Source organism: Lates calcarifer, unplaced genomic scaffold, assembly GCF_001640805.2.
Source record: "Lates calcarifer isolate ASB-BC8 unplaced genomic scaffold, TLL_Latcal_v3 _unitig_5693_quiver_813, whole genome shotgun sequence".
Classification (NCBI taxonomy): domain Eukaryota; kingdom Metazoa; phylum Chordata; class Actinopteri; family Centropomidae; genus Lates; species Lates calcarifer.
The window spans coordinates 42,676-63,927 of NW_026117669.1; the positions used below are offsets into that span (position 1 = coordinate 42,676).

The 21,252-nt window shown below is 44.0% G+C and overlaps 3 protein-coding genes across 3 annotated transcripts; 1 reads left to right on the top strand and 2 right to left on the bottom strand.

Annotated features, from left to right (window-relative positions):
- Positions 1-2,369: 2,369 nt before the first annotated feature.
- LOC108875536 (cilia- and flagella-associated protein 53) lies at positions 2,370-6,799 on the bottom strand. Its single transcript, XM_018664533.2, has 8 exons — positions 6,305-6,799; positions 5,560-5,789; positions 5,309-5,482; positions 4,761-5,064; positions 3,686-3,904; positions 3,022-3,238; positions 2,758-2,860; positions 2,370-2,642 (listed from the first exon to the last, which is right to left on the bottom strand). Exons 1-8 carry the CDS (start codon positions 6,371-6,373, stop codon positions 2,384-2,386), a joined length of 1,575 nt encoding a protein of 524 aa, XP_018520049.1. The 5' UTR covers positions 6,374-6,799; the 3' UTR covers positions 2,370-2,383.
- A 4,921-nt stretch (positions 6,800-11,720) lies between these two features.
- LOC108875537 (deoxyribonuclease-2-beta-like) lies at positions 11,721-13,837 on the top strand. The gene is made up of 4 exons (XM_018664534.2): positions 11,721-11,814; positions 12,129-12,294; positions 13,083-13,164; positions 13,671-13,837. Exons 1-4 carry the CDS (start codon positions 11,723-11,725, stop codon positions 13,835-13,837), a joined length of 507 nt encoding a protein of 168 aa, XP_018520050.1. The 5' UTR covers positions 11,721-11,722.
- Positions 13,838-18,450: 4,613 nt separating this feature from the next.
- On the bottom strand, positions 18,451-20,836 carry LOC108875538 (plancitoxin-1-like). Its single transcript, XM_018664535.1, has 5 exons — positions 20,766-20,836; positions 19,943-20,024; positions 19,692-19,856; positions 19,428-19,612; positions 18,451-19,140 (listed from the first exon to the last, which is right to left on the bottom strand). Exons 1-4 carry the CDS (start codon positions 20,766-20,768, stop codon positions 19,488-19,490), a joined length of 375 nt encoding a protein of 124 aa, XP_018520051.1. The 5' UTR covers positions 20,769-20,836; the 3' UTR covers positions 18,451-19,140; positions 19,428-19,487.
- Positions 20,837-21,252: the final 416 nt, after the last annotated feature.

Genomic DNA, 21,252 nt, shown 5'->3' on the forward strand with positions numbered 1-21,252 from the left:
GGTCCAGGTTCTGGTTCTGGTTGTGGTCTTCGTCCAGGTTCTGGTTCTGGTCCTGACTGAGGAAGTTTGATGACTGAGGAAACTGTCTCATCTCAGACGACAGATGTCTGACTCTGTCCAGGTGCATTATGGGAAATGTAGGATCCAGAGTCTGTCTGGTCTGTCTGTGGTTGGACTGTTGCAGGTGGACATGTTGAGTTTTAAGGTGTCAGGGCTCAGACAGGTGAGACCACAGGTGAGAGCCACAGGTGTGGACGCTGCAGGTGGAGTCAGGCGAGCGACACACTGACAAACTAAAACTACAACAAGCCGCACACACAGAAGCATCAACAGGTGAGAGACCCGCCTCCTCTCACCTGAACAAACTGATCTCAGCCAATCAGGAGAGAGACGCTGATCATCAATACATCATCAATACATCCACTGTCAACCCACTGTCCTGACTGTAAAATACTCTGTTACATCTGCTGGATGAATGTAATGGAGTATTAACTGACAGAGAATAGAAACAGTATTTGAGTAAAAGTACTCGGATACTTTCTTCTGCTTCTCATCATCAGATAAAAACACCTGGTGTGTCAGTGTGTCATTAACAGCTGTAATGTAACTAAATACCTGAGTAATCCTCCTCTGCTTCATTCAGAGGGAAACACTGGACTTTTTACTCCATTACTTCTTTAACTTTAACTACAGATCAGGCGGTTTCTGTTTGACACAGTAATATATGATGACTCTAACAGAACACTGTAATGAAGTAACATTGTAATAGAGTACCTGCAGGTTGTTGACCTGTGACTCGCAGCACTGAGGTTTTATCTGAAGGTTGTGTAACAGAGAGATCTGATCATTAACGCTCAGAGTTCAGCTGCTGCCTCACACACGTTAAAGACACCATAAACAGCCTTTACCTGAGAGTAAGGGGTAATAATTACTCGTCATCCTCTCAGAGGGGGGGTGGAGGGGGGGTCGGTGGGTCCTCACATGCAGCTCCGCAGGTTTCTGTGCTGCATTAGATCACCTGGAACCTGGAGCCTGGAGCCTGGAGCCTGGAGCCTGGAACAGAGTGTGGGAAGCAGCTCAGCTCAGTCAGAGCATTAACTATTATTATTACACCAGGTAATGAGTCCACTCCCAGACCACTCCCTCTGCAGGTATGAGGTGTTTACCTGATGGATCTGACTCGACGCCGGTCCACCCAGAACAGGCTTTCTCAGTCTGCAGGAGCAGCTCGCTGACTTTAAATAACCTCCTCCCTGCTCTTATCTGGGACTTCAGTCTCTGCTTCACACCTGTTAAACCCTCACAGGTGTCAGGTAAAAACACGGAGGCTCCTGAACTGATGAACAGACATCACACTGGAACAGGTCAAACCTGAATCTCAGTCCTCATCAGTTTTATTCCATTATTAAATATGTTTCTGTCCTGAAAGTTAAAAAAACACCAGGATTGTTTTGTGTAACTTTGGCCACTAGAGGCCACCACCTCAGTTTAGACGACTTCTCCAGGTGATTTAGAATTTCTCCATAAACAGGGATCAGATGGTGTAACATCACTGTCACGTCTGTCTGCTGCTTCACATCATATAATAATATAATACACTTCCTGTCAGAGGATTCCTACTTTTATTTTCTAATCTTCAGCAGGTTTAAAAACACACAGAGGCTCACCTGCAGGTGAACTGATCATATTCACAATAAACAGAATAAGAATCAGTCAAAGGTTCATGTTTGTTTGTTTATTTGTTAGATGTTTGATCAGTAGTTTGTTGTATGTTTAGTTGGTTAATAAACCAGAGAACAGATGTGGTTTGGACGTCTCTTTACCTGCAGACATTATTTACCCATGGTGCATCAGTGTCTCTCTTTTAATAAAATAACTCCTGAGATCAGATGAGTGAGTGTTGACCTCTGACCTGTGGTTTTCTTCTTCCTCCTCAGACAGACGGACCTGTGACTTCCTGTTCCTGTGTTTCCAGGTGTGACACGTCTCTCTGTGGCTCTGCAACTTTTTCAAGCTTATGTGTGAAATGTGAATCAATGTCTCAGCAGCTCTGGATGTTCTCCTCTGTCTGCTGGGAACACTGGGAGCACTGGGACACCAGCAGCAGCAGCTGACAGCAGCTCCGTCCTACAGACAGTGTTTCCTGTGGGGGGGGGGGGTGATCAGCTGACTGTGACTCACCTGTTGTTACCTGGGGCTCAGACTGACTCTGGGATTTCTCCATCGTTGTTTCACAACAACACTTTACACAACCTGAACCTCCCTCTGCCTCAGTCAACACTGCGTTACCCAACAGGCAGCGGGGCGCTGTGTGATGTCACAGAGGGGGCGGGGTCGGAGAGGACAGGAGCACAGACAGAGGTCAGAGGTCAGACAACAGACTTTATTCCTGTTCAGGCTTCAGACGGGGTCTGGGGGCAGACCTGGACCCCTCTGCTCTCCTGAAGGGATGGGAGGAGGAGGCGCTGTGGGACGCCGGTCTGGACAGGATCTGGTTTTTCTTCTGGTCGTAGAGCTGCTGCAGGATCAGACCCTGCTGCTGCTCCCTCTGAGCCTGAGCCTGAGCCTCAGACCGGACCCGCTCCTGCTGCTCCATCTGGGCCCGGAGGTCAGCCCGGTACGCCTCGCTGGTCTGCCTCTGACTGTCAGGACCAGAACACAGAGAGAGACTGGGTCAGTCAGGTACAGGGAGGACCAGGACACAGAGAGAGACCGGGTCAGGAACAGGGTTCTGGTTCTGGATGCTGGGGGACGTACCGTCTCCTCTCCTCCTCCTCCTCCACCTTCATCTCCTCCATCGCTCTGCTCAGCTCCTCCCTCTCTCTGCAGAGCTCGGCCCACTGCTGCAGGTTCAGGTCCACTACACACACACACACACACACACACACACACATACACACACACACACACACACACACACACACACACACACACACACACACACACACACACACATTATTGTTGCAGCGACAGTCCCTGTGACAGTCTGGTTTTGAGTCTGGTTCTGGTTCTGGTTCTTACATTTCCGTTGGATCTGCAGGCGCCAAGCCTCCAGGACCTCGTCCATCAGCCGGGTCCTGGCCTCCCGCTGCAGGCGGCTCTGCTCCTCCCTCTTGGTCCAGGTCTCCTTCAGCTTCTCCTCGATCAGCCGCTCCGTCTCCTTCTCCTCCCTCCTCTGCTTCTGCAGCTCCTCAGACAGATACTGTCGGTACCTCCTCTGCTCCTCACGCAGCTCCGTCTGAGAGACACAAACTTTCTGATCCAGACCAACACCACAACACAACGAGGCTGTAAAGGTGGACTGGTGAGTAGATGGGTTTTCATGTTAACGTCCCCGACAACCTCTGTAGTCTCATTTAGACACTCGTTAGCAACCGCCTTTTTTAAGACACGTAAAAGCTTCAAACATCAGGAGTGGGGGATTTACTGACCCATTTTATGTCGGAGAATAAAACCTGAAAATGTCTTGAGCTTGTGTTAAAACCACAGACCTTATTTCAGACATTTAACCAGAAACACACTGACAACAGGAAGTGCTAACATGCTAACATGCTAACTGACTTCCTGGTTTCAGGATCAGCTCTGTATGAACTGCAGTGTGCAGTGATTACAGCTCTCTGAGCCCACCTGCTGGCCAGCTGTAGTAACTACATGGGCTGAGGTGTTGCTCCTCAGGTGTGTTTACCTTCCTCTGAGCAGCTTCCTGTTTCTCGTCTGTTTCCTGTCGGAGCAGCTGCTGCAGGATGCTCATGTCCAGCTGCAGCTCGTCCTGCTGCTCTCGGGCCAGACGCTTCATTTTCAGCCTGAAGCCCTGGTCCAGTTGCCGCCGCCTGGTCTGCTGGTCCCGCAGCTTCTGGTGCTGCTCCCGCTGCTGCTGCAGGAGCTGCATCTCCTGCTGCTGCAGCTGCAGTGAGGGAACGACAGAGGAAACTATCACAACCTTTATCACAGCACGATGTTAACACCTGATCTCTGAAGACATTTTACATCTGAGAGGTTTCAACTCAGGTGGAATGTTCTTTCTTGGATCACATGACAGATCATGAGCTGATTGGACAGAGGTCTGACACTAAAGCTTTAATTCCTGTGTCTGATTGTTCTAATCATTTATCACTTTCATTCTCTGTCTGAATGTAGAAGAAAGTTTGCGGAGCTGTAAACCAGCTGTGTCTGACTGTCTGATGTCAAGACCGATGGAAATCCTGTTTCCTGGTCCAACTTCTCTGAGTCTCTCCTGTTTCTAAGATGCTGCAGATCTGAGTTTTTAAAAACGGTTCAGATTCATTCTGCTGCTTCACTGCCACGAGGAAGAGAAGAGGAAACAGCTGCAGCTGATCAGTTACAGAAAAATAGTTTGACACCAGCTGGTGCTAACGTTAGCTTCATGTTTCAGCTGTCAGTCCTTTTCTGTGCTCCTAAAAAATAGTGAAATATCTAGTTAAGGTCGTCTGTTTTCACCTCACCAGCTTTATTCACCTCAGCTGAGCAGCAGAGAAAAGAACTGAAACATGAAGCTGTGGCTCAGAGCAGGAAACAGCCTGTAAAACCCAGAGCTGATCAGGGGGACCTGCTAACGTTAGCTAGGTTAGCTAAGGTCAGCTGTAACTGATCAGCTGCAGTCACTTCCTCTTCTCTCCCTCGTCACAGTGAAGCAGCAGAAAGACTCAGAGACTCAGAGACTCAAAGACTCAGAGAGGTTGGAGCAGGAAACAGTAATGTGACGTCAGACTGCAGAGGAGGAGTTCAGAGGAGAAACAGACCCTGAGTCGAGCCTCCTCCTCCCTCAGCTCCTTCTCCTTCTGTCTCTGCTGCTCTGCCGCCTCCATCTGAGTCTTCAGGACGTCCAGCTGCTCCATGTTCCTCTGCTGCTGCGTCTGCACTCTCCTCCTCTCCCTCTCCTCTTTGGCTCGACGATCGGCCTCCCACAGCTCCTCAAACAGCTTCTCCTCCTCCTGCCGCCGCTGCCGCTCCTCCTGTTCACTCCTCACCTGAGCCTCTCGCTCCGCACACACCTGCTGCTCCCTGCGTCTGGTCTGGATGGTCCGCAGCTCGTCACACTGCTCCCTGAAACACAGCACACACTCTGAACGTCTGATACCTACAGCAGGTGTGTGATGATGACGTCTGCGTTAAATCTGCGTTGTTTGGTTAATCAGTGATTGTTCAGTTCACACTTTGAGGTGACGTCTCCATGTTTCTTTACTGTGATTATCAGACCTGATGCAGGTGAATCTGGGGCCTGATCAATAGTTCAGGCTCATTGATCAGTTGAGTTAAACAGGAGGAGCTGAAAGCAGCTGATCTTCACCTGAACAGCTGATCCAGTTTGTCTGAGACCAGCTGCTGTCTCTCACTCTCTCTTCTCTCTCTCAGGACTTTGGCTTTTTCTCTCATCTTGGCTTGTCTCTCCACTGTCGTCTCCTTCTTCTCCTCCACCTCCTGCAGGAGCTGCTGCTCCTCTGCCTCCAACAGCTCACGAAGCCTGAGATGGACATAAGAAACGTGTATGAGTGTATCTCTGATAGAAAAGCTGAGATAAAAGTCTCTCTGCAGACGAACCTGTGTCTCCTCTCCTCGATGTCGGACTCGTGTCGTTTCATCGCAGCTCTGATCTCTCTCTGGACCGTTCCTCTCAGGAAGTGACGGTCCGAACTCTTCAGCCACGAGTTCTTCACGTCGCAGGTCTGCTGGTACCTGGTGAACTCCAGGACCTGGTCCCGGGCGGCGTCCTGTCTCTGCCTCTCCAGGATCAGGTGGTCTGCGGGCCGTGACGACGGGAGCTTCGCTCTCTGATTCAACACAGACACAAAGACACGATGACGGTTTAGTCTGGATGTTTGTTTGTTTATTTTCTGCTGCTTTCTTCTTCTTCTCTATAATTCACAGGCAAATACTGAACTTTTTACTCCACTACATTTATTTGATTCTAGCTCGTCTGCAGGTTAAGATCAATAATACTAAATATAATCAACAGATAATTGAAGATGTATTATTATGGGTAAACATTGATCACTGAGGGCCCAGCTCATTAAAATCAGCTCCATCTGCAGCAGTGATGAACACATGAATAAACCAATAATTATAATCCAATAACAGGATATTTTATTCTGAAATGGAGTCCATTACTTCCGGTAAAATTATTTTTTAACTTTAAAGTTTTTAGTAAAGTACTTTTACTTGTTATTTTTCCGCTGTAGTAAACTAATACTCTGAATTTAATAAAAAGTGAGGTATGTGGTTCATCGCTGAGTCTTACAGGTGCCGGTGTCTGTGAGGAGGGTTAGCGGGGCTCGGGGACACTCACCACGGCCACGGAGTGAGGCGTCGGTCCGGTGAACTCCCGGCACCTGGTTCTTCTCTGGCTGAGCAGCATCTTCCGGTGGAAAAGATCCGAAACTTCTAATTAAATCTGCTTTCTGACGGTTACGGTGAACTCACCGGAGCCGGTTAAAACATCACAAACAGGACCGGTGCTCTGTTGCCACGGTAACCATAAACACGGGGGCGTCACGGTGAGAACAGCGCCCTCTGCTGCTGGAGGAGCCGCGGGTCCCACAACCGTCACTACACCGGTTAGTCCTACAACAACTACCCGGAAACAGAGCCACCGGGCCGGCCCCAGCCGCAGCGGCGGGGCTGGACGTAGCAGCTATCACACAGGTTCATGTTTCCACCTCCACTTTGAATTATTTACTCTTCGTTTCAGAGAAGTCAGGCTCAGTCCGTTTCCTCAACATGGCGGACGGATTTAAATACTGCAATACCCATGAGGCTCCGCTGCTGTTGCTGTGGAGATGAAGACAGTCAGAGGCGGGAAGCAAAGTTCAGGCGAACTCGAAATGTTGTTTAATTACTGAGTAAAACGTCGCAGTCGATATTAAACTAATTCACAAACCGCCCACAGTTTTTACTGGTTTTTACACAGCTTCATCTTTAGCTGCTACTCTGTTAGCGGAGCACGCGACAGAATTAAAGCCTGTGATTGGATGTTTATCAGTGAAATGCAGTATGGGAGTTGTAGTTGACTTCTCTCCTTCAGTGTTATGTTCACGGACGTCTTTGTAGCTCTGACTTTTCACGAAGAACCAGATATTTTCTTTATATAAAGTCTATAGTTGTTCACCTCTTGTATGTTACATAGATAAAGTTTAACATTATCATGAGTTTCTTGTTTATCAGCTGCTGCCACCTGCTGGACTGAACGAGACCTTACAGCTGCTTTATTTCCCGTCAGATGTTTATTCCAGAGAACAAAAACCTTCACCAGAGTCTAAATCTGAAATATTTCATCTGCAGAGACCTGAACCTCATCAGGTTTGAACCCTTTCATCCTAACCCCCCCACCACCACCCCATGCCTTATCAACTGGGCATCTGCTCTGTTCACATCAGCGATACAGGTCCAAGGTTTGTCTTTACCTACACACCGCTTTGAATGATCATTACCAGGATTCAAGTCACCAAGCTCTGTAATGTGTATATTTCCTTTAATGTGAACATGTGAGGCAGAGAGATCTGCACTGTGCCAGGTGTGGACATACACATCAGTATTTACTTCCTTGGCAATAGCAACGTAAAGTTCCCCAATGTAAGGATCTCCAACATACTTATCTGAAAGAACAACAGTAGAAAAGGAGCCGTGTTAGTGAGACTGTTTAATCCTGATGTCTTTTCACATTAGTGAAAAGTCTTAGTCTCAACATATAACCTGTGGAAAAAGCTCTATTCTGGGACAAACTTATCAAACGCTTAAAGTGACTTTAATCAGATTTGATAAGTGATTGTGAACCTGTAGTTTTTATGGTGATCAGTGAAAGTTAAATGGTGCTCATATATCACTGTTGTAGTCATGTCGACCACTCAAAATGCTTTAAACTACAGCTGACAATTACACATTTACACACAATCATACAGCTTGTTCTATATATGAACACACACAACCATTCACACACCCATCAGGGGAAATCTGGGCTTCAGTATCTTGTCCAATAGGACGTTCTGGCACACACATTAGTGGGGGACCTGCTCTGCCTCCTGGGCCGTGAAGTTAGGATTCTGTCCATTCATGTAGAGAGGAGCCTGTTCAGCCTGAAATAACTGACCTGATGTTACCAAGATGGCTGCCATGTGGCCGCACTTCCACTTAGATTGCATAGATATTTTTCAGTTGTCAGTTTAGATCCTGTTTCAGTGTTTAGCTGCAGGTGAGGAGCAGAGACATTTACATTTTCACACTGTGAAAATGTAGCTGGACTTTCTGGTGATGGTGGCAGAGACGAGGACACTGGACAAACTGCTGGATATTATGGACAATGCCAGCCACCCTCTGCACACCGTCATCAGCAACCAGAGGAGCCTGTTCAACAGACTGAAGAACTCCTTTGTCCATCATGCCATCACACTCTACAACTCCTCACTTGGGGGGAGGAGGAGATAGGGTACAGAGGACAGAAGGGAGTGGGACCACTTAATGTGCAATAACCCACCCAGACACTCAATAACCTCTTCCACCGCCAGCCACATACAGTTCAGTATATTTATATTTATTTATCTTAATGCCATATACAGTCCAGTATACTCAGCATATTTATCTTAATTCACTCTTATCCTGTTCTATTTATATTCTGTGTCATTTGCAAACTGTTGTTGCACTGTCCTGTGTGCTGCTTCTGTCTCTATAAGCTGCTGGAAACTTAATTTCCCTGAGGGAGTCATCCCAAAGGATCAATAAAGTCTGTCTAAGTCTAGGTCTAAGTCTACATCTGTTTTAAAGTTTACTGCATATTTCAGTCTCAATCTCAAACATCCACCTGATGATTACAGATGTGATATCATGCTATGATGATGAAACACAACAGATTCTCTTAATAAAATGTTACAAAGCAAAAGAGCTCTGGACTTTTTGACCCTTTTCCCTGGTGTGTTTAGTGTCTTGGTGTTTTTTTTTCCAGGTCTTCTCTTGCTCTACCACATTTCACCCCTCAACCTAACTGTCTCCTCATTCCCCAACAAATCTTTAACCCTCATTAAAAACCCTTAACCTGTTAAGTGTGTGTTCCATGTCTGCTTGTGAACAAGTTCCTCTTTTTGCTGTGGATTCCTCCAGATGTTGGAAACTTTCCTCAGAGTTTCTGCTCCAGGTTGACATGACTGCTTCACATCATTTCTGCTGATCTGTCAGCTGCACATTCAAGCTGCCAATCACCTGTTCTACCACATCCTACCACACAGATAGACTTTGACATTCAGACCATGATTGATTGGGATTAAGGTCCTAACGTGAGTCAAGAAAACATTCCCCACACTGTTGCACCACCAACAGCAGCCTGGACTGTTGACAGGCAGGACTGTTGGAACCTGACATGGTCTGTTGTAGTCCATCCACCTCACGGTTAGAGGTGTTCAGTCTGACCACAGTTGTGAGGAGTGGTTATCTGAGTTACTGTAGCTCCAACCAGTCTGACCATGACCTCTGACCTCTCTCATTAACAAGGCATCTCCAGTGAAGCGGTGAGTGTATAAAACCTGATAAATTAGATGAGATGATAAGATGAAGGACTGCTCTAAATAAAGTCCTGACACCGACACTGAGGTAAATAAAGGTCAGATTCATCAGGTACTGGTGCTACAGGCTCTTCAATGTGATGGTTGTGTTAATATAGAAACATTCCTCATGTTGAGAGTTTCACATCATCTCTGACTGAAACTGTCAGAAGTCATGAATGTAGACACAGATCAGAAATATGCAGTAAAGTTTAAAACAGAATACGTTGTGTTCAGATTGTTCAGATGAACTGTGTTAAACTGATCTGGAAATGAAATGTTGACACATTACACACATGAACTTTGGGCCTGGATGAGTTTTGTGGTTGATCCTGTCAGAGGTCATCAGAGTTCACTGTGTCTGAGGACAGACATCATTTTTATTCTGATACAACCTGATTTAAATAAAGAGCAGGAGGAGTACTCACAGGTCTCTATCTAAACTGAAATGTGCTGCAGGTTCAGTTCTCTATGTAAAACTCAGATAAAAGATGGAAAACAGAAGAGATGATAACGTTAAACGTTATTGGAGCCTTTGTTTGATGAAATAATGAAGACTGTGTTTGAAAGACTGAAAGAGGAGAGATGATCACTGAACTCTACAGACTCCATTACAAGGACACAAAGAACAGGATCTGACTCTCAAACACTGTCTGAAACAGGATCTGAACTGTCAGCTGTCCTAACTTCACTTTCACTGATCACCATAAAAACTGCAGCCACACAGTCACCAGTCAGATCTGATAAAACCCTCTTCAAGAGTTTGAGGAGTTTGGTTTAAAACACTTTTTTTTTTTTTGAACATGGCAATGATCATTCAAAGTTGTGTAAAACTGAAGATCAGAATAAACCTTGGACCTGGAAAGAGCAAGAACCCTGTTTGAGAGACATGGGGGCATGAAAACTTGAAGGAACAGACCGAAGGCGAAACATGACAGGAACCCTCATCCTGTTCACATCCACATCTCAATCAAATCAGCTGCTCCTCCTCCACATTCAAATCAGCTCTCAGCTGCTGCCTGCTGAGGGAGAGACGACTTTGTCTCTCTGTGAACTGATAACATTCATTCTCATGGATGCTGAGTGGGTGATCTGGACTGAGGCTGACGGAGGTGGAGGTATAAAGCCAGGTGAGCTCAGGTGGAGCAGCAGGGAGCTGCGGACGAAGACGAAGACGAAGCATCACTCCTGACCTGCTCTGAAGCTGAAAACAGGTGATGTTTTATTTCTTTTGGACTAATCAGGGTTGTTCGGAGAGTTTTTTCTCCATGATCCTCAAACAGCAGCCACAGTTCATTCAGAGAACTCAGGTTTGAAATGTTCATCACAGCAGCAGAACACTGAGATACTGGGGAGGGAAGAGGGAATATCTTAAACCTGCAGCTGGATGCTCAGGTGGTGGTGGTGGAGCAACAAGCAAGGCAGCAGTGATACTGACAGGTGAAGGGGGTGATGGGAAGTTTTTGTCACCAAATGTAGAGGGTGGATGTCTGATGGGTGGCTGTGGTCAGGTTGAGTGTAGAAGCTGACAAGCATCGCTCTGTTTTGGTTCACGATCAGAGAAAGATCTCAGTTACAGTTAAAACCTGCTGCTGATACAAACAAGATTCTCTTTTCAGTCATGAGATAAATGTTCATTCTGCTCTTCACTGATTCTTTTTTGCACAGTAATTAAAAATGAAAGAAGAGATAAATGTCCATAAGTCCAGTTTGAGTTTAAAGGTTTATTCAACACTAACAGTCTTATGGATCATTATCACAGAGACGGTCATTTTATCATGTGTTGCAGTGATGATGAGGTGACCTTACAGTCAGGAATATATTATTGGTTTGATTTTCTGTTGTCACTGATCTTCAGTTTCAGCTTCATGTGAGTCAGAAACAGAGTCTAAATGAGAACTCAGAGGAGTTCAGTAGAGGAGGAGAACAGCTGCTCTGTGACAGATTAAAGAACTAAATGTAGGACTTGTGTGTTTAGTCTTCAGTCTTGTAGCTGCAGCGAGCCTTTACCTGTGTTTAATGGACTGAATGAACATGAGGCTGATCAGATATCAACAAGGTGAATACAGACCACAGACACTCAGCAACAAACAACATGAGGTTTATATTCAGAATAATGATCTTTATGAGATCAGTGGATTGTTACAGATGATGCTGAGGCTGATGTTGTTTCAGGGACCATGTGGAGGTTTGTCCTGGCTGTCAGTCTGCTCTGCTGCAGCTCTGACGCCTCAGTCACCTGCAAAGATGAGAACGAGGGACAAGTGGACTGGTGAGACAACACTGACCTTCTACCAGGCACTGATGCAACAATCAAACACACACCTCCCTCATTCAGTCACAGTAACATACATTGAAAGGTCAGAGAAGAAGAAGAAGTGATGGTTGGAGGAAACATCAGCTGCTGCATGAATGAATTCAGAATAAGCAGGTTACTGCAGAGCACGTCAACATGTTGTAACCTGGTTTCTGATCTGCAGGATGAACAGATGACTGAATGAGGAGAGAATGGTTTCACAGTTTTCTTCAACTTATTAACGTCTGAGTTTCATACAGTCATAAAGTCTCGGTGTTCTCTTCCTTCAGGTTCATCTTATACAAGGCGCCCAAACAGAAAGACAAGCGCACAGGTCTGGAGTATATCTACATTGGTCCAGATGCACATGGGAAGGTCACTAAACGTACTGGTACTGACATCAAAGATGTCCTGGGAAACACCTTGGAGCCCATCTTGAAATCAGTCAGAAAAATGGTGAGGATCATTTCAGAGCTGCAGTCCTCTGTTTCCCTTTGTGTGAGATATGATGGTCTGGTACTGCTGCAGTCTCTGAGAGTAAAATATAAAATCAGCTCCATGTTCGAGCCTCTTTTTCTTGCTGTAGGTCATTGAGCTCTGTGTACAGCAGCTGTCAGCCACACCTCAGTGTCTTTCATTTAAAAGACCTGGTCCTGAAAGACAGTGCTGCAGGTGAAGCGCAGAGGAACAGGAGGAATACCAGCACTGACAGTTACACATTTAAAATGATATCAGATTTCAGTACTGGTTGACTTGGTAAGTGGTTGGTCAGTGTCTCAGGTTTTTGTTTGCAATTGTAAAGAGAAAACTAAATGTGCAGACTGCTTTTGCATTTGCATGTTATGATGTTAGCTGAATGGGCAGTATGGTGGTCAGAGTTTAGCACTATGGCCTCACACTGAGAAGGTTCTGGGTTGGATCCTGTCAGCTGAGGACTTTCTGGGTGGAGTTCTGTGTCCTCCCTGGTTTTTCTCCAGGTGCTCTGGTTTCCACTGGGTTTTAAACTGAGTTAATGCCAGTGTCTATCTGTGTGTCAGTCCTGTGATTGGCTGAAGACCTGTCTGGGTCCAGGTCTCTAGAGGCCCAGTGTCAGATCTCTCTGAGTGTCTGTGACAGTTAATAGATGAACTGATGTTAATGTAGTCTCACTGCTCTCTGTGGGATTTCATTAGAAGTCTGCTGTCAGACCTGATGGATCTCCTAGACATTTACACTGAATCTTCTCCCCTCTGCATCATTTACAGCCAGAAGACTTTGGGTTCATCAGCTACAGTGACCAGCCTCCTGGGTGTAGTGCTGACAACCAAAAGTTTGGCCACAGTAAAGGTGAGCAGAGACGGTATGTCTCTGACAGAGAACATGTCTCTGAGTCCTGTCAGTCGGATGTCGTCCTTCTGAAGCCAACAGTCTAAAACACATATGTCATGGTACAGTAAAGTCAAATGTAGAAACTCACTCGTTATAATCATCAACCTTTTACTGAGATACGATGAATGGAGGATGTGTGACGTCAGTCAGTGTCAGTCAGTCGATCTGTGAGAGCATCGCTGTTGGTTTCTGTTTTACAGCAGTCTGCCGGTTTCTCCTCAGACAGGAAACTTCAGCCTGCAGGTCTCTTCTAAAATCTACTATTAGTGTCTTCAGGTCCACTGGACCTCAGTCTGTGGCCTGTTCTCGTGGTTCAGGTTCTCACCCTCAGAATGCTCTTTAACCTTTATTTAACCAAAGTCTCTTTAGATTTATGACCTGGCCAAACAAAGTGCAGTGGCTAACACAGTGCTGATACAGGTGAAGCTGCTTCAGATGACCTGTTCTCTGTTCCTGTTCCACAGGAGTTGTGATGGTGGATAAAACTACAGCAGTCTGGCTCTTACACAGCACACCACAGTTCCCTTTCAGAAGAGATCAAAATAAATTCTGGCCTCCAAGTGGAGCAAAAAATGCTCAGACATTTATCTGTGTGAAGTTTCCCAGTGAGCCAGCAACATCGAACATATAGGTAATGTGCTCAGGTTTGTTTTTACCATTTATGTGGCCTCAGTGTTTGAACTGAATGTTAAACGTCTTCTTGTTTTCAGGTAAACACCTGCAGTCCATCAGAGCTTTCCCATTTGACCATTATATTCCAGACGGCTTTTATAAAGAGCTTAAAGAGCTTAAAGATGTTGTGAACTGGAACAAACTAGATCCACCTGGTGTACTCCAGCCGCTGATAAAAAAAGGAGACGTGGAGTTTTACAGCATTGCTAAAAAACAGGCAGTAAAAGAAAAAGGTGAGATTTATGCATCTCTCAGTTAAAGAACACACATTTATCAGCACAGCAGTAAATCCATCAAATCACCTGCCACAGGTGTGGTTTCCACCTCATAATTAACAGGCTCCGGTTTTCTTCCACAGTCCAAAGGAAAGGTATTTAAGGTCAGATGACCTGTTACTGTGTGAAAATGTAAATGTCTCTGCTCCTCACCTGCAGATAAACACTGAAAAAGGATCTGAACTGTCAGCTGAAAAATATCTATGCAAACTAAGATAACATCAGGTCAGTTATTTCAGGCTGATCAGGCTCCTCTCTACATGAATGGACAGAGTCCTAACTTCACTTTCACTGATCACCATAAAAACTGCAGCCACACAGTCACCAGTCAGATCTTATAAAAACCTCTTCAAGAGTTTGGTGGGTTTGGTTTAAAACCTTTTTTTCCACAGGTTATATGTTGACACATGTTGCATCAGGGAAACGGTTGGTTTCATATGTTTTATCAGATGATTGGTTGTTTCAAGGAAGGGGCGGGACATGTGTCATCCAACAACCATCTTTGGTGTTATCAAAAGGTTTTCAAGATTCTTCTCCTGACTTCATGGTGAACATGAGCTGCTGCTGACTGCTGAGGTGGAGATATAACAACTGCAGTCAAGTTGAACACATTCTAGACACTTCCTGTAGTGTGACTGAGCTCAGGACAATAGAGGATCTTGCATAAAATTAAGACTTTCCCCCTCAGTATGTCAAACTGTTAACCAAAGATATGTTGTTCTAAACATTTAAGGCCAGAAATGTTTGAAGAAAAAAAAATGAATTATGAAAACATCCAGGGTGATGTGTTCAGGTGGAAAAGTTACACATAGAGAGAAACTTGTAAAATTCCCCACTATCGGGACTAATAAAGGATTATCTTATCTAATCTTAAACAATTTTGGGGAGATAACATTTTTAATTCATGTCCGTTTTATTCAGACCCACAGACTGAGGATAAAAAACATGAACCACCACATCACCAGGAGAGTGAAATATGAAGGATGAAAAATCTGACCTATAAGGTCTTTACTTCTACAATAACAAACTGAACTAAACTGATGAACAGCTTCTATGAGGAGAAACTGAACAGACCTAATCGCTGCTGTTCACCATCAGGCTAGCTGGCTGACTTTGCTGTTCCAGTTCAGTTGAATGTGTGCAGAAACATGGATAACTTCAGAAAGAGAGATATAGCATAGTGCAGTAAGGGTGTACCAAAAAAGAAAACAGCTTTGGCTGGCTGAAGTTGTGAAAGATCACAGTTATTTAACATCAAGCTGCAGATGATGATGAGGACGATCGTGAAGAGGCAGAAAAGTCAAAGAGTGAGCAGGGAGTAGATGCTTGTCATGCTTTGTGCTGTGAACAAGCTAAATGAACTAACTAAACAAAATGTTTTTGTTAACTTTGGGGTAAATTTCTCTAAAGTCATCAACTCTTCAACTATAACTTAAATGGGTAAACTAAAGATCTGAATTTGATAATATTCTATTACCTATCAATTATTTTTCCCCTTATAGCTATTAAGGTACATAATATTTGATAGAAAACAGCAATAAAAGTTATTTGTTAAATACTTATTCTACAGGTAAACCTGGCTCTGGACAGGACAGTGACAAGATGGAAGTGGAGGAATCAGGTCAGATGATTTCATTCAAGTTATTTATTGTTGCATTTCGTTAAAATGAATAAAATTAAAGCAAATAGTAGCCTACGTTGCACCAATACACCATCTATTTATTTGTCTTTGTCATGGTTGGACCACTCATCATGAATTTCATTTGTACAAGATTTGATGCTCATGTCAGGCAGTCCAAATAATGTCTGTTTTATACATTTTTAACCAACAGATGAACCCATGGTTGACTGTTCTAAGGATGGGAGCCCTATGGAGATAGGTACGTGTGACCACCAACAAGTGCCTCTAAACAAGTAACAGAAGGAGTTTAAAAGAAATTGAATTGTGTTTCTTTTTTCTTTTTCTTTTTTTGCTGTTATATGGTTTTACTGATCTAATACAATGGTGAAGTGTAACTACATACATTTACTCAAATACTGTAGTTAACTACAAATTCTATATACTTTAATTGAGTTACAGAATATGATGCGTACCATACCACCGCTTGACAGAAAATTCTCGAGCTGCTTTTTGTTGCTAGTCTGTCCTTCTTGCAACACTTTTACTGTGAAAAGGCATCAGGATTCAGTAAATCTGGGTAACATGACTCCTTTACTACTGTTGTTCTTTTAGATGAAGATCCTGCTGGTGGAGATCTTTATGTTGGAGATCTTTATGTTTCTATTGCAAAAGAAGTAAAGAGTCATGTGAATGTCCAGACCTGGCACAGTGATACAGAAGGTGACATTTCCTATTGCAAAGGACCTGAAAATGTATACAATATTAAATCTGTACAGATTAAAGACCTGGGTGAGTGGAGCCCTGGTAATGATCATTCAAAGTGGTGTGTAGATGAAAATAAACTTTGGACCTGTATCGCTGATGTGAACAGAGCAAAAACACAGTTTTTGAGGTATGGGGGGGCACTGTGCATCAAGGACAAAAACATAGCAGAAATATTCATGTCATTTAAGAAAGAGACAGAGTCTTGTAAAGATGCAGAAGAACGTAAGAAAAAAAAAGAAGCAAAAAGTTAAAAAAAAACTCCCACCTCTCTAAAATCTTTATAACTTCATCAACACTTGGGATGAAGTTTCCACACAGCTCGTAATGATTAGACAGAGCCAATCAGAGAGCAGGACTTTTCCTGGTTGTAATCTGATGAATGTTGATGCGAAATGAAATGTTTGTGTTGGAGAAATGAAATAAAATCTGACAGAAACAGCTCGTTGTCCTCTCGTCATGATGATTTTCTCTCTCATTCAGCCTCATCCTAATAATCTCTGTACACTCTCTGAGTCATAGACCTGAGATCAGGTGATCACCACATCTGACTTCATCAAGTGGAAACTATGGAAATTCAACTAAATACTCCCAATGTTTCACTCATCAAAACCATCACTGATCTGTTTTTTACACATCAAGACAGAAATTAAATGTTATTTAACTAAAGATTCATTGTCTTAAACACTTCAGAGCCAGAACTGGACCTCCGATTTTAACACTGTAGTTTTTACTATTCTCCACCAGATGGCGCCATTTTCTCCTGTTTAACTGACACTTCTCAATCAAACAACAACAAAGCAGCTGATCATGTAGGACCACCAGCCACAAGTTTGATCAAATGTTCCACAGAGAGCAGAGAAGCACAGTCTGAGCTTCTAACACAAAGCACCAACACACCTGAACCTGATTACTTCCCAGGTGCAGCTCTGTCTCAGTCACCTTAGAGCCAGGCAGCTCCACCTGCTGGTCGGAGGTATAAAATACAAACACACACCTGAAAATGGCTCCTGCTTCACACTGAACATCACATCAGAGAAAAAACTCTCAGCTTCATTTCTGACCTTTTCCAGACCAAAGGATGATGAATGAATAATGTGGAGAACAATCAGCAGATGAAGCTGCAGCTCTGTTCTGCTTTAAAGTCCATCATGTGTCAACTTTACTACAAAGTCTCTGGATCAAAGTCTTTGGACTGGATCAGCTGTTAGAACCAGAACCAACGTTTGGAATAGAACAACACAGTTTAATCAGCAACAATGTTCCACTGATGCTGTTTTTATCACCTTTAACATGACTATCACCACTTCTGGGACAAAGTTCAGCCTAAAGACTAACTGGGGACTAAAGTCGTGTCCTCAGTTGGAAGAAGCTGATTTTTGGGTCAGTGGTTAAGGTTAGGGTTAGAACAGGAGTCTATGTAATGTCCCCAGAAGTGACATATGATAATGTGTGTGTGTTGTCATTGGTGTAAAATCACCAGTGTTTACTGCCTCTAGTGGTCAGAGTCAGGAACTGCAGCTACATACAGAGTGTTAATGTTGTTATCCAGTTTTTCATCTTCTGAACATTTTTATGTCGCTAACTTCTTCATCATTTCAGCTACAGAAACCAGTCGACTGTCAAAACATTCAGGTTTTCATGCAAACAAATGGCACAATACTCCTATATACTTTCAGCCAGAGACTTCATTTCAGCATTGAACAGGTCCCAAGACTTCAAGACTTTCAGCTGTTAAACTCACTACTGTGCTGTTGAAACAGAGACTCATGCTGCCTTCACTTGCAGTTTGTTGTGGTGGTATTTTCAGTTTCAGTGGTTTAATAAAGTGGATACAGCTCTGTAGCTACGTGACTGAGGACAAAGATGTCGAGAGAGAAAAGTGAGGATCATTATGACGAGAGGACAACAAGGTGTTTCTGCCTGATTTTATTTCATTTCTCCAACACAGACATTTCACTTCCACATCAACATTCATGATGGAGTGATGACATCAGACCATTTAAACACCTGTACATGAACAGGTTCTCCAGCAGTGCTGCAGACACAATTTACCAACATTTAAACTGATGAATTCAAACACAGAAGAAGCCAAACAGAGGAGAAGCAGGATTCAGAGAGGAACTTCTTTAGTCCTTCACTGACGAGTCAGGACACTGATTATTAGATAGACTGAGGGATACTTGACTTCTTTTCCTTCTTTCCTTCTTTTCCCCCCACCCCCCAGGTCTGTTCCTTCATGTGTTCCTGCATTTCAACAAAGCTCTGCACGCATCACAAAAAGGCTGAATGTATCTGTTATGTCTTTGTCCATAATGCACAGTGCCCCCCCCACGCCTCTTAAACTGGGAATCTGCTCTGTTCACATCAGCGATACAGGTCCAAGGTCTGTTTTGATCTGTAGCTACACACCACTTTGAATGATCTTTTGTGCGTTCCCACTCACCCAAACCAGTTACATGTATAGACTCAATATTTTGCACTTTTTTCCTTGTGGAGGACAGAAGGATTTAGCAGGTGTACCACTCCGTTCTAACCAGGTCTGAACATACAAATCACTGTTTACCTCTGGTAGTGAAGCAATAGAGACGTAAAGATCTCCAACTGTAAGAAGAAGAACAGGAGATATGTTAGACAGAGAGTATTTAAAGCTCAGGTCACAGAGGCTTCTCTGAGAGCTTCTTCCAAACGTCAGAGGATAAATGTGGACATGTTGGCTTCATACTCTTGATCCTCTTTGGCCTAAATGAAGACCTGAATCTGCTGTGTTTCCTCAGAGTGGTTGAACCTGTGATTGTAGCTACCTTTAGCTGTGTGACTGACAGTTTTCCTTCTGTCAAATAGAATGAACTCTCCTCAGTTCTTACACAGGAAACAGACAGGAAACTCACCTGTTACTATATTTGACTGTTGTTTAGCAATGCTACCAAACAGCTGACCTCCACGTGATGTCAGTGACTGGAAAGTAGAGACGGGGGAAGTCTGACCCCATCTCTAGCATCTTTAAGCTCTTTGTGAAAGCTGTCTGGAATATGATCATCAAATGGGAAAGCTCCGATGTACTGCAGGTGTTTACCTGAGGAAACAACACAGTATCTCAGTTATAGAGACATGTCATTCAAACACTGTAAATATGAAGTTATGTAACACATTACCTATAGCTCTGAACTGGTCGTACTTAAACGTTACACAGATAAATGTCTGAGCATTCGCTGCTCCACCATTAGGCCAGAATTTATTTTGATCTCTGAGAGGGAACCTTGGTGTGCTGTGTAGGAGCCAGACTCCCTGGTCTCCAGTTTTATCCACCATCACAACTCCTGTGGAACATGAACAGTCAGACCACAGGTCATCTGAAGTCAGGTGGTAAATCAGTGTGTGTTGAGTGTTTGTTTTCCCTGCTCACCTTTACTGTGGCCATGTGTATTAGAAACACTTCTCCCATCTGGAGGCTGATCGCTGTAGCTGATGAATCCAAAGTCCTTTGGCTACAAGTGATGCAGAGGAAACAACATTTAGTAAAGATTTAAATAAATGAGCTGTGTCATGCACAAGTACAAGTTATTGGCTATCAAAGTAAAAATATTAAGTAACTAATATTACATGAATTAACAGACTTTACATTAACTCCACCTCAGGGAACCTGTTTGCCAATTCATTGAATCACTCTGATAATATACACTAATTATGAATTTGGAACCTTGATTAATAACTAAGTTAATAACAACAACCAAAATGACCAAATCAATAGTTAGTAAAAGTTGAAGGACTTGGAGTTCTGCAGCACAGAGGTTAGCAATACTCACTTTTATACAACATTAAAAAGACCAGCAAAATATTCAGTGTGTGTGAGTGTTGGGGGAGGGGGGCAATGGAAACATGGCTACTTAAGGTAACAAAGATGGCGGAATCAAAGATGGCATCTAGGACTGACTGCATGTCATGTGGGGAGGTCAACAAAGGTCAACGATTCTCTTAAGAACTCCTGAGAAGAGTGTGGAACTCCTCTCTCGAGGAGTTCAGAGAAGAACAGAGCTCAACTCCTCTCATGACTGAGAGAGGATGGTGTTTCTCCTTTTTGTATGGCCTGGTGACATGAAGGGTCTTGGCCATACAGTGACCAATTGCAGCTGGAGTTGGAGATTTCACACCTACAGCACTGTCAGGACCTGATCAGAACCACAGACACAGAGACCTGAATCTATGCAGATCTATACAGTCACACTCACCATTGTGCTGGTAAAGATGGGCCTCAGGGTGTTTGCTAGGATGCCTCTAGGATCATTGATGAGCTTACTGTTCCGTCAAGGACTTTATCTGGACCAATGTAGATATACTCCAGACCTGTGAGCTGGCCTCTCTGATAGGGTGCCTTGTATAAGATGAACCTGAAGGAAGAGAACACGAGACTTTATGACTGTATGAAACTCAGACGTTAATAAGTTGAAGAAAACTGTGAAACCATTCTCTCCTCGTTCAGTCATCTGTTCATCCTGCAGATCAGAAACCAGGTTACAACACGTTGACGTGCTCTGCAGTAACCTGCTTATTCTGAATTCATTCATGCAGCAGCTGATGTTTCCTCCAACCATCACTTCTTCTTCTTCTCTGACCTTTCAATGTATGTTACTGTGACTGAATGAGGGAGGTGTGTTTGATTGTTGCATCAGTGCCTGGTAGAAGGTCAGTGTTGTCTCACCAGTCCACTTGTCCCCC

Bases quoted from the DNA above. Each gene is read 5' to 3' on its own strand.
- LOC108875536 (XM_018664533.2), bottom strand. From the start codon at position 6,373: ATGCTGCTCAGCCAGAGAAGAACCAGGTGCCGGGAGTTCACCGGACCG. The intron at 2,861-3,021 runs GTAAGAACCAGA...GTGTGTGTGTAG, and splicing joins CCTGCAGATCCAACGGAAAT to TGGACCTGAACCTGCAGCAG. The intron at 2,643-2,757 runs GTACGTCCCCCA...TGGTCCTGACAG, and splicing joins GAGGAGGAGGAGAGGAGACG to TCAGAGGCAGACCAGCGAGG.
- LOC108875537 (XM_018664534.2), top strand. From the start codon at position 11,723: ATGTGGAGGTTTGTCCTGGCTGTCAGTCTGCTCTGCTGCAGCTCTGAC. The intron at 12,295-13,082 runs GTGAGGATCATT...CATCATTTACAG, and splicing joins TGAAATCAGTCAGAAAAATG to CCAGAAGACTTTGGGTTCAT. The intron at 13,165-13,670 runs GTGAGCAGAGAC...CCTGTTCCACAG, and splicing joins AAAGTTTGGCCACAGTAAAG to GAGTTGTGATGGTGGATAAA.
- LOC108875538 (XM_018664535.1), bottom strand. The intron at 19,857-19,942 runs GTGAGCAGGGAA...CATGTTCCACAG, and splicing joins TACACATGGCCACAGTAAAG to GAGTTGTGATGGTGGATAAA. The intron at 19,613-19,691 runs GTAATGTGTTAC...TTGTTTCCTCAG, and splicing joins CGACCAGTTCAGAGCTATAG to GTAAACACCTGCAGTACATC.